Source organism: Equus quagga, unplaced genomic scaffold, assembly GCF_021613505.1.
Source record: "Equus quagga isolate Etosha38 unplaced genomic scaffold, UCLA_HA_Equagga_1.0 268.1_RagTag, whole genome shotgun sequence".
In the NCBI taxonomy this organism is placed as follows: domain Eukaryota; kingdom Metazoa; phylum Chordata; class Mammalia; order Perissodactyla; family Equidae; genus Equus; species Equus quagga.
This window is the reverse complement of record NW_025799869.1, coordinates 692245-706544: the sequence shown is the minus strand read 5'-3', so window position 1 is coordinate 706544 and position 14300 is coordinate 692245. Positions and strand designations below refer to the sequence as shown.

The 14300-nt window shown below is 35.9% G+C and overlaps 1 protein-coding gene across 6 annotated transcripts in view; it reads right to left on the bottom strand.

The window, feature by feature from the left end:
• LOC124233862 (methylglutaconyl-CoA hydratase, mitochondrial) overlaps window positions 1-14300 on the bottom strand; it is a 150680-nt gene that overhangs the window by 104130 nt on the left and 32250 nt on the right. For 5 of the 6 annotated variants that reach the window (XM_046651122.1, XM_046651124.1, XM_046651121.1 and 2 more), the window contains one exon: window positions 8204-8290. The exons of the other annotated variant lie outside the window; for it this stretch is intronic. In XM_046651122.1, the coding sequence (XP_046507078.1) occupies window positions 8204-8290 (87 nt within the window). The remainder of the gene's footprint in view (window positions 1-8203; window positions 8291-14300) is intronic. 6 annotated transcript variants of the gene reach the window in all.

Sequence of the window (14300 nt, the reverse complement as noted above, 5' to 3'; positions counted from 1 at the left end):
TTGTACCACTTCTGACATTGCTACAATGGCCAATTTCAAGATGTCTATGGTTGTGGCAACCAGCTCACAAAATTCCTGAAAACAACAATCGTCTTGGGTCCATATGAACAGGCACCAGCATATCTGTATACGAAAAAGCCCCATGAGAACAATGCAGGATCCTCCTCCACCAGCATCCATTAACATCCACCAGATAAGCCATCTCCTCAGAGGAAAAAATTACCCCACGAAGGCCTTCTCTACAGAAAATGAACTAACTATGTGAGCAGAGCTAGTGGATAAGAACCAAGAGAAAGCTGGAAGCCTATATGCAGAATCTGGTCCATAAACCAATTTTGTTTGACATTTAAAGGGTTTTTTTCTCTACTTTGAAAAACCTTAAAACTAGGAAATATTTTCTAAAAATCTAGAATTCTGGCTTCTCTTAAAAATAAGAATGAATATAAGGAAAAACATAGAAAATTATTCAAGAAATAACAAATGTTTGCAGAACTCTAGATACATGAATCTTTCAAAAGTAGCTTCATCTAATTCGGCAATTATAAAGAAAATATGTAGCATACACATGTGACAAAGCATAATAATAACAAACGCCCTTAAAATCACCACTCAGAGTAAGAACTAGGTGAGGACTAACACCCTATCCACACTTGTGTTCTTTACCTGCCTTCTCAAACCCAAAATTAATCACCAACGTGAAGTCTGTGTTTACCATCCTCTTATTTTTCCTGTGTGCACATGTATGCGATTTCATTCTATGCCTACACATATCTATAGACTATATACCATTTCGTATGCTTTTAGTTTTATAAAAAATTATATCATATTGCTTTAATTCAACATGTTTCAAAGATGCATCCATGTTGTTACATGTCTAAGTTATTCATTTATTTGCAATGTTGTCTACAGTCCAACTGTACAAATATACCAAAACATTTATCCATTCTCCTATGATTAAAATTTGGTTGTCTTCAGCTTTTTACTCTCCTTTGTTCAGAGGCACGGCCTGGTGCAGGTCATCTCCAGTGCATCTCCGGCTTCTACCTCACTGATTTCTGATCCTTGTGTTACTGTCTCCCTTCAACTTTCTTTGGATTTATAACCTTTTAAAATAACTTTTTAAGGTAATGCTTAGCTATTTATTGTCGGTGGTTTTCCCTTGCTAACTTACGCATTTAATGATATGAATTCCCTTCAAACTACCACTTTAAACAAATCCAAAAAATTTAGATATACAGTAATTTTATATTCATTCAGTCTTAGAACTTTTTTCCCTAATAGTTTCTTCTTTGACCCATAAGTTATTTAATAATTCTTTTTAATTTTATGAATATATGGTTTTTAAATCTCTATATTATGTACAGTTTTGTTCCTAACTTTACTGCACTGTGAACAAGGAACACAGTCTCTATGCACTAATCTTCTGAAATTTAACAGAGATTGTAGGATCCAGAACATGATACATTTTTGTAAATGTTTCACATGTTCATGAGAAGTATACATATTCTCTAATTTGGGCTTAAGAGTCTATTAAACCAAACTTGATATTTATGTTGTCCAAATTGTTAACTTTTGTCTGCTGACCTCATGATAAATTGGGAGAGATGGATTGATGGAGGATTTGCCAATTTATCCTATATATATCCAATATAGCTTCTCTTCGGATATTCTGAGATCTTTGTTTTCAGGTATATACAAGTTTAGAGTTATGTTTCCTGAAAAATTTAACCTTCCATCATACACAGTGACTATCTTACTAATAAAGCTTTTTATCTTAAAGTGTATACTGACTTAACTGTTTCTGTTGGTTAGTAATCTCCTGGCATAAAAAAAGCTACACCAGTGGTGGCTATTGACAATACACAGCTGATTTAAATTTTTTAATCAAATCGAAGCATCTCTGTCTTTTAATAGCAAGTTTAATCAACTGACATTAATGGTAATTACTGGACTTATTTCAACATCTTACCATTTTATTTGTCCTAAGATTCTTTTTTCCTCTTTACATTTTTTAGGATTTGAAGAACTTTCTTTTGGGTTTTGTTTTGTTTTGTTTTTCTTACTACTCCCTCCACCCTCCAACTCATTTATAAGTCTTATGCTCCATTCCTGCTCCATGAACAACATTTTAAGCTCCCTAGCAAAGGATACAGACGCCTTAAGGCCTCTAAAACTCTGAAAAGCAAAACCCATAAAAAAAGGCCTGAGCCAAACATAAAGCAAGTTGTCCAAATGAGAACTGGAAGTCAACAGATTTTTTAAAATACATAAACAAAAGAGTGAAAGATTAGCATTAGTTCCAAAAGACAGGGAAAATAAAGAAGATAGAAGACACTTGGGATGGATGAATGAATGGATGGATGGGAGGAAGGGAAGAAAGGAGAGAGGGAGGGAGACAGAAGAGAGAGAGAGAAGGAGAAAGAGAGGAAGGAAGGAAATCAGACCCAGTGCCTGTTTTAGTACAGCCAGCGAGCCAATACAGTTTTTATATTCTTAAAATGCTGAAAAAAATCAAATTGAAAATACTATTTCATAACACATGAAAGTTAAATGAAATTCAAGTTTCACTATGCATAAAGTGTTACTGGAACAGAGAAACACACATTTGTTTACATGCTCTCTGTAGCTGCTTTAGCACTATATGTCAAAGTTGAGTATCAGGTACAACACAAGCATGTCTCCTCTCACCTGTCCTTTTCAACATCATACTAGAAGACCTTGCTAATGCAATTAGACAAGAAGAGGAAATAAAAGGTAATACAGACTGGGAAGGAAGACATAAATCTGTCTTTGGTTGCAAATGACATGATTGTCTACTATGCAGAAAATCTGAAAGAATCAACAAAAAAATTCCTCGAACAAATAAGCGATTTTACCAAGGTGGCAGGACACAGGGTAAATATACAAAAGTCAATCACTTTTCTAAATGCCAACAATGAACAAGTGGAATTTGAAATTAAAAACACAATACCACTTACATTAACACCCCCAAAAATGAAATACTTAGAAACAAGTCTAACAAAATATATACAAGAGTTAAATGAGGGAAACTAAGAAACTTATGCATGAAATCAAAGAAGAATCAAAAAAATGGAGAGACATTCCATGTTCATGAACAGGAAGACTCAATACTGTCAAGATGTCGGTTCTTCCCAGTTTGATCTATAGATTCAATGCAATCCCAATCAAAATCTCAGCAAATTATTTTATGGATATCAACAAACTGATTCTAAAGTTTATACGGAGAGGCAAAAGACCCAGAATAGCCAACACAATATTGAAGGAGAAGAACAAAGTTGGAGGATGGACACAACCCAATGTCAAGATGTAGTAAGGTAAAGTATTCAAGACAGCGTGGTTATTGGCAAAAGATTAGACAAATATATCAAGGAACAGAACAGAGAGCCTAGAAACAGACCTCCATAAATACAGTCTATGATCTTTGACAAAGGAACAAAGGCAATACAATGGAACAGTCTTTTCAACAAATGGCGCTAGAACAACTGGACAACCACATGCAAAAACATGGATCAAGACAAAGACCTTACACTCTTCACAAAAATTAACTCAAAATGGATCACAGATCTAACTGTAAAGCACAAAACTATAAAACTCCTAGAAGATAACATGCAGAAAACCTAGATGACCTCAGGTATGGTGATACCTTTTTAGCTACAACACCAAAGGCACATTTCCATGAAAGAAATGATGGATATGCTAGACTGCATTAAAATGAAAAACTTCTGCTTTGCAAAAGATAATGTCAAGAGAATGAGAAGGCAAGCCACAGACTGGGAGAAAACATTTGCAAAAGACACATCTGATAAAGGACTGTTATCTAAAATAGACAAAGAACTCTTAAAACTCAACAATAAGAAAACAAACAACTTGATTAAAAACTGGGCCAAAGATCCTGACACCTCGCCAAAGAAAATATACAGACGGAAAATATGCACATGAAAAGATGCTCCACATCATAAGGCATCACAGAAAGGCAAATTAAAACAACAATGAGGCACCACTACACGTCTATTAGAATGGCCAAACTCTGAACACTGACAACACCAAATACTGATGAGGATGCAGAGAAACAGAAAGTCATTCATTGGGATGGGAATGTAAAATAGTACAGCCACTCTGGAAGACTGGCAGTTTTTTACAAAACCAAACAGACTCTCACCATACAATCTAGTAATCATGCTCCTTGGTATTTACCCAAAGGAGATGAAAACTTACGTCCACATGAAAACCTCCACACAGATGTTCACAGCAGCTTTCTCATAACTGCCAAAATCTGGAAGCAATCAAGATGTCCTTCAACAGGTGAATGCATCAGTAAACTGTGGTACATCCTAACACTAGAACATTATTCAGGGCCAAAAATAAGTAAAATATCAAGGCATGAAAAGATATGGAGAAAACATTAATGTTACTAAGTGAAAGATGCCAATCTCAAAAGGCTACACACTGTATGATCCCAACTATATACGTTCCGGAAATGCAAAACTGGAGAGAGTACAAAGTGGTTGCAGGGCCGGTGCCATGGCCGAGTGGTTGAGTTTGTGCACTCCACTTCGCCAGCCCACGGTTTCGACAGTTCGAATCCTGGGTGCAGACGTGGCACTGCTCATCAGGCCATGCTGAGGCGGCAGCCCACGTGGCACAGCCAGAGGGACCCACAACTAGAACACAGACTGTGCACTGCGGGGCTTTGGGGAAGCGGAGAGAAGACAAAAGGCCAAGCACAGAGGATTTTTAGGGCAGTGAAAATACTGTGTGACACTGTAATGATGGATATATGTCATTTAACATTTGTTCAAACCTATAAAGTATACACCACCAAGAGTGAACCCCAATGTAAACTAGGACTTGGGTGACTATGATGAGTCAATGTAGATTCATCAGCTGTAACAAATGTACCACTCTGGTAGGGGATGTTGCTAATGCGGGAGGCTACGCATATGTAGTGGCAAGGGGTACATGAGAAATCTCTGTACCTTCCCCTCAATTTTGATGTGAACCTAAAACTGCTCTAGAAAAATACAGTCTCTAAAAAAAAAAGTTGAGTAGCTGTGACAGAAACCATAATGGTCCTGCAAAGCCTAAAATATTTACTATCTGTCCCTTTAAGAAAACATTTGCCTGTTCTTGGTTTAATATATTAACTTGATTACATCAAGACACTTAGTTTCCACCTGCCTCTCAAAATCTCACAAAAGACAACTTAAAAATTTTATATCCATTGTAATATAATAAAAATTATCATTAACAAATATTGGGGAACTCACGGGAGAGAAAAAAGTAGACTGGATCAGGCTCCAGAACAGAGATGCTACAACTACCAACACTGAAAACAAATGCCACTGCAAAAACAGAAACAGTTCTTCACTTAAAAAGTCCCAGAAAAATCCCAACTTCAGAATCAATAAAATAGCAAGAGGCTTGGAAGAAACATCAAGGTAATGTTTATAAGTGGACCAGTCTTAGCCACTCCTCCTAGCATATACAGTCCATGTGTCACTTAACAACAGGAATACATTCTAGGAAATGTGTCACCAGGCAATTTCATCGTTGTGTGAACATCATAGAGCGTACTGAGACAATCCTAGACAGTGTCGCTGACTATGCACCTAGGCTATATGGTACTAATCTTACCGGACCACAGTTGTACATGCGGTCCATCATTGACTGAAACGTCATTATGTGGCACATGACGATATACAGTTATAGACAGCATCAACTTTTACTTCCAAGGTCAAGCTCTCTGACCAACATAGAAACCAAGTCCATGTTCTGCCTTAGGAGACATCTTACCATGAGGCTGAAGCTGGAGAGAGAAGCAGAGGAGAGCCTCCAATAATACCAAGACAGGATAAAAAAGGTAGAAAGTCAACAACAAGCAGTCTAGAAATCAAAACATACATATTTTAAAACTTACCTCTAAAAAAAAATACAAGTAAACAACAATAGGAAAACCATACAAGACCCCGATAGATGTTACACGGTCAAGTTCTACTAGATTTTCAAATAACAGATGATTTTCCTATACATAAAGCACAGAAAGAGATGGAAAGCTTTCACCTCATTCTATGAAGGTTGTACAACTATGATACCAAACCAGAAAAGGGTAACAAAAAACAAAACTAGAAAATAAGTCTCATTTATGATTCTATCAAAATCTATAAAATTGTATCTCGCAATGCATATTACAAACCACCATAAGCACTGCGCACAAGGACAAGGCAGGGTTCACTGCAGTAAAGCAAGGTCAGGGCAGCGCTAAGTCCACCAACACAGTTCAGTACAACAATGGCCAAATAAGGTGAAGTCTAACATACACAATTGTAATCCTGACATACATCAAAAAAAGTTTCCAAATTTTAATACTTATTCCTGATTAAAAAAAGAGCAACAAACTCCTAAGAGGTTAAAATAGAAGAAAACTCCCTGAACTTGGTAATTACTGGCAAAATAGCAAAAGCATTCGTCAAAGTCAAATAAAGACAAGGATGAAGACACTCACTTCAACAAGTGAATATTGTACCAAGAGACTTCAGCAATGTGAAAATATATGAAAAATATGTAAGACTAAAATGTTGGGGGAAAAAAGATGAAAACTGCATTATTTATAATGAACTTTTCATCTGGAAAATGCAAGGAAATTGAAAAATAACAATAAATAATACAAGTAATTAGTAAATTGGCATGATATAAAATAAGTACATAAAATTTAATAACTTTCCTACAGACATACAATAACCAGACTTCAAAAGAAATGAAAGGAAAGGATTCCATTTAAAAGCATAAATGCCATAAAATAGCTATGAATAAATTTTAGGAGGAAAAATGATACAAGACCAAGACCAATGTGACGAAAACCTTCTTGAAGGACACTAAAAAAATGAATGACCCCCCCCTCAAAAGAAGAGCTATACACATCATGGATGGAAAGATTCGTCATAAAATGTCAGTTCTTTCTAAACAAGACTGAAATTTCAATCACAAGCCCACAAAGTATTTTTCCTCTTTGCTTTAAAAACTAACAATTCTAATCTCATTTGAAACAATTGATGTGTGAGAATTACCAAAGAAAATCTTCAAGGAAAAAACAGAAAGAATATAAAGGGAACTTAGTACCTTCTAGATACTAAAAGTTTTCAATTTAAAGCTATTGGAATTGAATTAGGGTGGCACATTAGGAGACAATATCTGTAATACATTTAACAACGAAAGGTTAGTACAAAAATGGTTTTTGAATTAATAAGTAGTCATGCTCTAGAAAAGAGGATGAAGGAAGTGAAAAGGCACTTTACAGAAGGGGAAAAGCAAGTCTTATTTGCAAAGATGAAACATCACACAAGCATCTGGGGAAATGCAAATTAAAATGCTAAGATGTCTTTTTTTTTTTTTAAACTTTGGCAAACTTAAAAAATAGCAACTTTAACTGCTGTCAGGAATATGAGGAAACAGGTACCATCACGTAACTGATGGGAATATAAACTATTACAATCTTTCTGGAATATAATCTGGCAGGATTTATTAAAATATAAAATGAACACATGATACTCAGAACTGCAATTCCATATTTAGGAATCATCCTATAAGTACACATACTAACATTCTGAAAGACTTGGTACAAAGATTCACCACTTTATTACGAACAACACACAACGACAAAAAGCCCTAAATGTTCATTAATGAAGAAATAATTTAAAATTCTGGATAAGACTATGCTATGGATTACTATGCAGCAATATATTAAAAAGTATCAATAATAAAGTAGATTGATATGTACTGAGATATAAATATTACACAGAAGTCTGTGATTCTAAGGAAATAATATGATCCTGTTTACGTAAAAAACAAAAAATTCCAAATCTAAATATGTTTGTGTATGCAATTACTTAAGAGACACAGATACTTAACTCAAAGGCTCATGCCAAATTATTCTCCTCGTTTTCTAGTAACTACCTTCATATGCCATGTCATCATATGTAGGAGGCATCATTAATTATAAAATATTTTTCACAATCTTTAAAATGAAATATATTACATGCTGTTTTACAGCAACTAGCTATGGGTCAAACTTATCTAATTATATAAGTATCTTGGCCAAAGTTTATATAAAGACAGTGTGCAACATTTTAAATCTGACATTCAGGCCATCTTCAGCATGTTAAAAGGAGAATTTAATTGTGCTTACCGATTTCATTAATCACTGCTCTTATTTTGGAGACAAAAGGACCAACTTCACTGGAATTCATTTTGACTCTTTCCTTAAGGTCAGCACCTGCAAAGCATTTTATTTACAAATATAATCTAGTTATAAACAAAATTTTAAGGCAATGAACTGAAAATTCACATAAGATTCACATATATATAACTGAAGATTGACTGAATTTATCTGTTAAGTGTTCCTTCTCAAAGCCCAGCATGAGGAAGAATATTTGTCTGTTCATACACCTACCATGTGCTTAAAGTAGTGGTTCTCAAACTTCGTGGTCTCAGGATCCCTTTACACTCTTAGAAGAAGAGACTTTGTTTAGCTTATACCTATCAATAGTTACTCTATTAGAAACCGAAACTATAAAATTTGTGAAATATTTATTCACTTAATAATAGAAATAAACCTATTCATATTAACATAAATGACTACAAATTGATTCCACTTCCTTGGTTCTTGCAGAGGGGCTGGCAGTTTTACCCACTATTGCTTTTGCCCCATCGGTGCAAATGTCCACCCAGTGAAAAGGGTGAAAACCAGGCCTTACTGCTGTGAAAACCCTTCCGACTTCAGGGACGCCCACCCTGGTTTGAGAATCACTGGCTTTAAAGTATGAACAAACAACTTCATAATTATGAGTTTATCACAGCATAACTCTGGAACTGAGAAAAATATACAGAAGGATTTCTTAAGGGATCATTTACTCTGTGACTCAACAAAGACATCCTCTTCAATAAAATTAAACTGTCTCCGAAAAGGTAGGTCCCCATTTAAATAAATAGACGAAGTAACCATAAAAGGTGCACACTCAGCTACTTACTCTATTAGTCCTTTATAAATTGATCATGACTGAACATAGCATCAAGCAGCAGCTGACACCGGGACATTCTGCGCCCATACACCTCTGGGGGGACCGGGAACTGCAGCTGACAAAGCCCATACCTCCCAACCCATCAGTTCTTAGGTATACAACCCCTAGAAAATCCCTCAAACATGAGCCCAAGGAAATACATACTTACCATTCAATGCAATACACGTAAAACTGCAAAAAACTGGAAGTAAATATCCACCAAAATGACTAATAAAACTGGGACATATTTATATAAAAGAATATTATACGTGCAGCATGAAAATGAAGGAATTAAGAGTATAAATATGGATAAATCTAACAATGTTGAAGGACATATATATAATTATATATATCAATACATGTTAATATAATACATATAATTTATAATTATACATAACTACAGAAAGATACACAGGATAATAACCATTTATATAAGTTTTTAAAATAAGACATATTTAGGGATATAAAATATGAATGGAAATTATAAATAGCAAATTCAGTTGGCGGTGACCTCTGGAGGGAGAGAGATGGGACTGGCAATGCACACAGAAGACTTCAATCTTATTTGTAGTATTGTATTGCTTAAGTTACATGGTGGGTACTCAATATATTGGTCTTTCAACATTTTTGGATGCCTATATATGTCTTCATAATTAATTTTTCCTATGAAGAATTAAAATTTACCACAGAATAAAAATGTTAGTAAGGCCAAAACAAATTCTGAACTAGTAGGATGTATTTGTTAAAAGAAACAATGGTTCAACTCACTGTCATTTAACATTGAGAATATAATTTTAAATTGAAAATAGAAAATGTTGCTTAGTACATATTGGCTAACACATATTGGTTAATAAAAGTAGCTAAATGTAGCACAATACAGGGGAGGGGAACAGAGAAAGAGGAGCAGAGCAGTGAAGAGGAGGTCTATGGGAGAGACAGCAACTCTGGATGAGGTGGTCCTGAAGGAGCCCCCGTAACTGTATCATGAGATCCACGAAGTCCTCCGGTCTCACAGTGGGTTACACCATTAGGGTGCCCTCCAACACACCACCTAGTGCTCCTATGGGGGGCTTTCTCCAGCATTCTGACTCTGTGACCACACAGCATGATCTGAAAACCACACTCAGGTTACAGAGACCAGGCTGCCGGAAGCCATGCCAGGAGCTAAAGGGAATCAAGGTTTGCTCTTGACAGGTGTGGCCCCTTTGCTGCACACCAGCCCCAGCAGAGAGGTGTGAGAGGCACGTTCCAGTTATCCAGTACAGCCTCATCCACACAACCATGTGAGACTTCAGGATTCAAGGTTTATTTTGGAAATAATTACCTTTCTTCATGGAACGTGAAACATCTGTAACTTCGAGACTACTTTTTAAAAGTTTTAATATCCTTTTTGTTTTTACTTAGGAAACATACCCTGAAAACTCAAACATTCAGAACCTAAAAATATAGTTTCACCTCTACTCCTTCTGAGATCATGAATTTTTTATATGACAGCATCCAAAGTTTTATTTGAGGACTAGTATTTCTAAATTCACTGTTTAAAAAGTAAAAAGTAGGGGCTGGCCTGTGGCATAGTGGTTAAGTTCACATGCTCTCCTTTGACTGCCTGGGTTCACGTGTTCGGATCCCGAGCATGGACCTATACCACTCATCAGCCATGCTGTGGTGGTGACCCATATAGAAAATAAAGGAAGATGTTAGTTCAGCGCAAATCTTCCTCAAGTGAAAAGAAAAAAGCAAAAAGTAAATACTTTTTCACTTGTTAAATTGTCTAAGTCCATGACCACTCACCTCAGGCGAGCCCTTATGCTGCTTGGCAATTCTACTGTGTTTCCCTACTCCATTCACTCTCCTATTCATCTACAGTCCCTTTCATAACTTCCCTCCCTCCTCAAACCTCAAAACCTCCTACCCAATCTGATACCAGCTTACTAAGAAAACAGAAGTATTCAGAAGAGAAATTCCACCAGCACCCACCACCAAATCTGTCCACCTACCAGAATCTGAACCCATACACTCTGCCCTCCCTCCCATTACTATAGATGGATTAACTCATGACGGAGGCCAAATGAGCCCCTTAGGCACTAGATTCCACTCCTTCTTGTCTCCACAGGGACATCACTCCAGCAACTATCCTCTTCCCGGCTGGCATCATCAACAGTATCCCTCTTTAGAGAATCATTCCCATGAGCTACAGTACCGCTATAATACAATCATGCACCACATAATGACGTTTCAATCAACAATGGATGATAAGATTAGTACCATACAGCCTAGGTGTGTAGTAAGCATACCACCTAGGTTTGTGTAAGCACACTCTATGATGTCCACCTAACAATGTATTTCTCAGAACATATCTGTCATTAAGTGACACACGCCTGTACAGCTCATCTTAAAAAAAAACTTGCATGGATGGGGCTGGCCCAGTGGTGGAGTGATTAAGTTCGCATGTTCTACTTTGGCAGCCTAGGGTTTATAGGTTCAGATCCTGGGCGAGGACTCAGACACCACTCATCAAGCCATGCTGTGGTGGCGTCCCAAATACAAAACAGAGGAAGACTGCCACAGATGTTAGCTCAGTGACAATCTTCCTCAAGCAAAAAGAGGAGGGTTGGCAACAGATGTCAGCTCAGGGCCAATTTTCCTCACAAAATAAAAAAAAAGTTGCATGGACTTTTACTGGCAGCTCTGATGGAACAGCTGATGATGCTGCTGATGGTGATGATGATGATGATGACGCACTGTTGGCGGGACTGTAAATTGGTGTGGCCACTATGGAAAACAGTACAGAGGATCTTCAAAAAATTAAAATAGAACTATGAAATGATGCAGCAATTTCAATTCTGGGACTATATCCAAAGCAAATGAGAACACTAACTTGAAAAGATATCTGCACCCCCATGTTCACAGCAGCATTATCTACAACAGCCAAGACACGGAAACAACCTAAGTGTCCATCAATGGATGAATGGATAAAGAACTTGGGGTATATATAGGCAATGGAATCCTACTCAGCCTTAAAAAATGTGGAAACCCTACCATTTGTAATAACACAGATGGACCCTGAAGGCATTAAGCTAAGTGAAATAAGTCAGAGCAAGACAAATCTGTGATCTCACTTAAATGTGGAATCTGAAAAAAAACGAAAGAAAAACCAAACTCACAGAAAAAGAGATCAGACTCGCACTTACCACAGGTGGAGGGCAGGGAGGGAATTGGAGGAAGGTGGTGAAAAAGGTGTATACTCACAAACACACACAAACACACGTGAAAAGGGTTATATAATTTGAATGAAACTGTTCATCAACTGACATGAGTGGGCCTGGAATATCCAGTTTTATAAAAACTGATTCCAGATTTCAAATATATCTGTAATAGGTGATCATTACTTCTGGTCCTTGCACTCACATTACAGAAATGCAGTGCTTTTGAAAATTTCTATGGCTCATAATTTTGTTGAGAAAAGGACAGCCACATTCTTTACTGCATGATTGTGAAATATTTTCATTTTTAGATTTATAAACATCAGTTAGAATGACCAAGCCAATGATTTGTTTTCAGTTCTATATCATCTATTCCCTTCCTATCACCTTTGTATGCATATCTGCCTTCAACACTTTTCACTTATAAGCTATGTCAAGTAAATATTCATGCACAAATATTATATGAAATGCAAGAATACCATCACACAGCCTTTTAGTAAAATGGGATGGTCCAAGTTCTTGTCACAAAATACTGCATGATGAAGTCCTTCTTACCAAGTGACTAACTGGATGTGAATTCCTTATTTCCTTTATATAAACCAGAGAAATCTACTGTTCACTCATCAATTCTTGAGTTCAAGAAAATTCATTTAGGATATTGTCATCTGATGACTCACAGTCTAAGATTTCACTCATATGACCAACTTCACCATCATGATTAGAGAGAGTCCTGCTGTCACTTTTGATCATTATTTTATCCATCTAATAACTGTGAAATGTCTTCTCTGTTACCTTTTCTGTTCTTGGCCATTACGGCTAGAAAATCAAAAATTCTAAATTTTCACCTGTGTTCAATGAAAGTTGAAACAAAGACTAGAAAAATGGTGCCTCCAAACTTCGTTTATATTTTCTTAAAAGATAATGCAATTCTTGAGGCAATGCAATAAAAAAAAAAGATAATGCAATAGCAATGATTTGACTATTACATCATCTTTCTAAGTAATTCCATCATTCTTCCATTTTCTTATTTTAGTCTTTCTTAGCATAGTTGGGAATAATTGATGAGTAATGACAAAATCACTCCTAGGATGATGAAATTACCAATATAAAGATATAATCATATAAGAACCTATAATGCATCTTAGCTTCATAAAAAGGTTCAGTGGACTCATACTGTAATTGCAAGAGAAAATGAATCAACCTTTTTTAAAGTCAATTTTCTGTTCTTCAGAAGACCTCTAAGAAAGAAAAAAAGTCATGAAACATCAATCCACACAAGTAGAACTGTTCAAAAAAGAAACTCAAAAACTCAATCTAGGTCCAGGGGATCTGATGATACTTAGGTTAAGCTCATTAACTGACCAATTCAGATCTTCTAAAGACTTACTGACCTTCTCCTATTGCATCCATTAATTACTGAGAAAGGGAGTAAAAATTTCCATTATGATGGTGGATTTGCCCTTTTTTCCTTACATTATTGTCAATTTTTGCACTACATATTTTGAGGCTGTTTCTAATGGCATAAAAGTTGAGAATTATTATATCTACCTGAGGAATTGAACCTTTTATCATTATTTAGTGACCTTCTTTATCTCTGGTAATTACTATCTCTAATAAAAATCTGTTTGAAAGTCTATTTCATTTGATACCAATATAGTTATACCAGATTTCTTTTAGTTAGTATTAGACTGGTATATCTTTTTCTACCCTTTAACTTTCACCTTATGTCTTTATTTTTTAGCTATTTCTTATAAGCAGCTTACTGATAACTTTTTTAAAGTCAGCTATTATTTGTCTTCTAATTAAAGAATTTAGTATACTTATATTAACTATGATCAGTAATGGATCTGAATTTCTAGCCCATTAGTTCTTTTTCTTCTCCCCTCACCTCCCTCTCTGTTTTTTAACCATCTTCTGGATTGACTAGTTTTCTTTTTCTTATTTCATTTACTCAAAAGTCAAAATACCACCTATATACCAACGATGTCCAAATTTTTACGTCAAGCCCAGACCTCTACCCCGA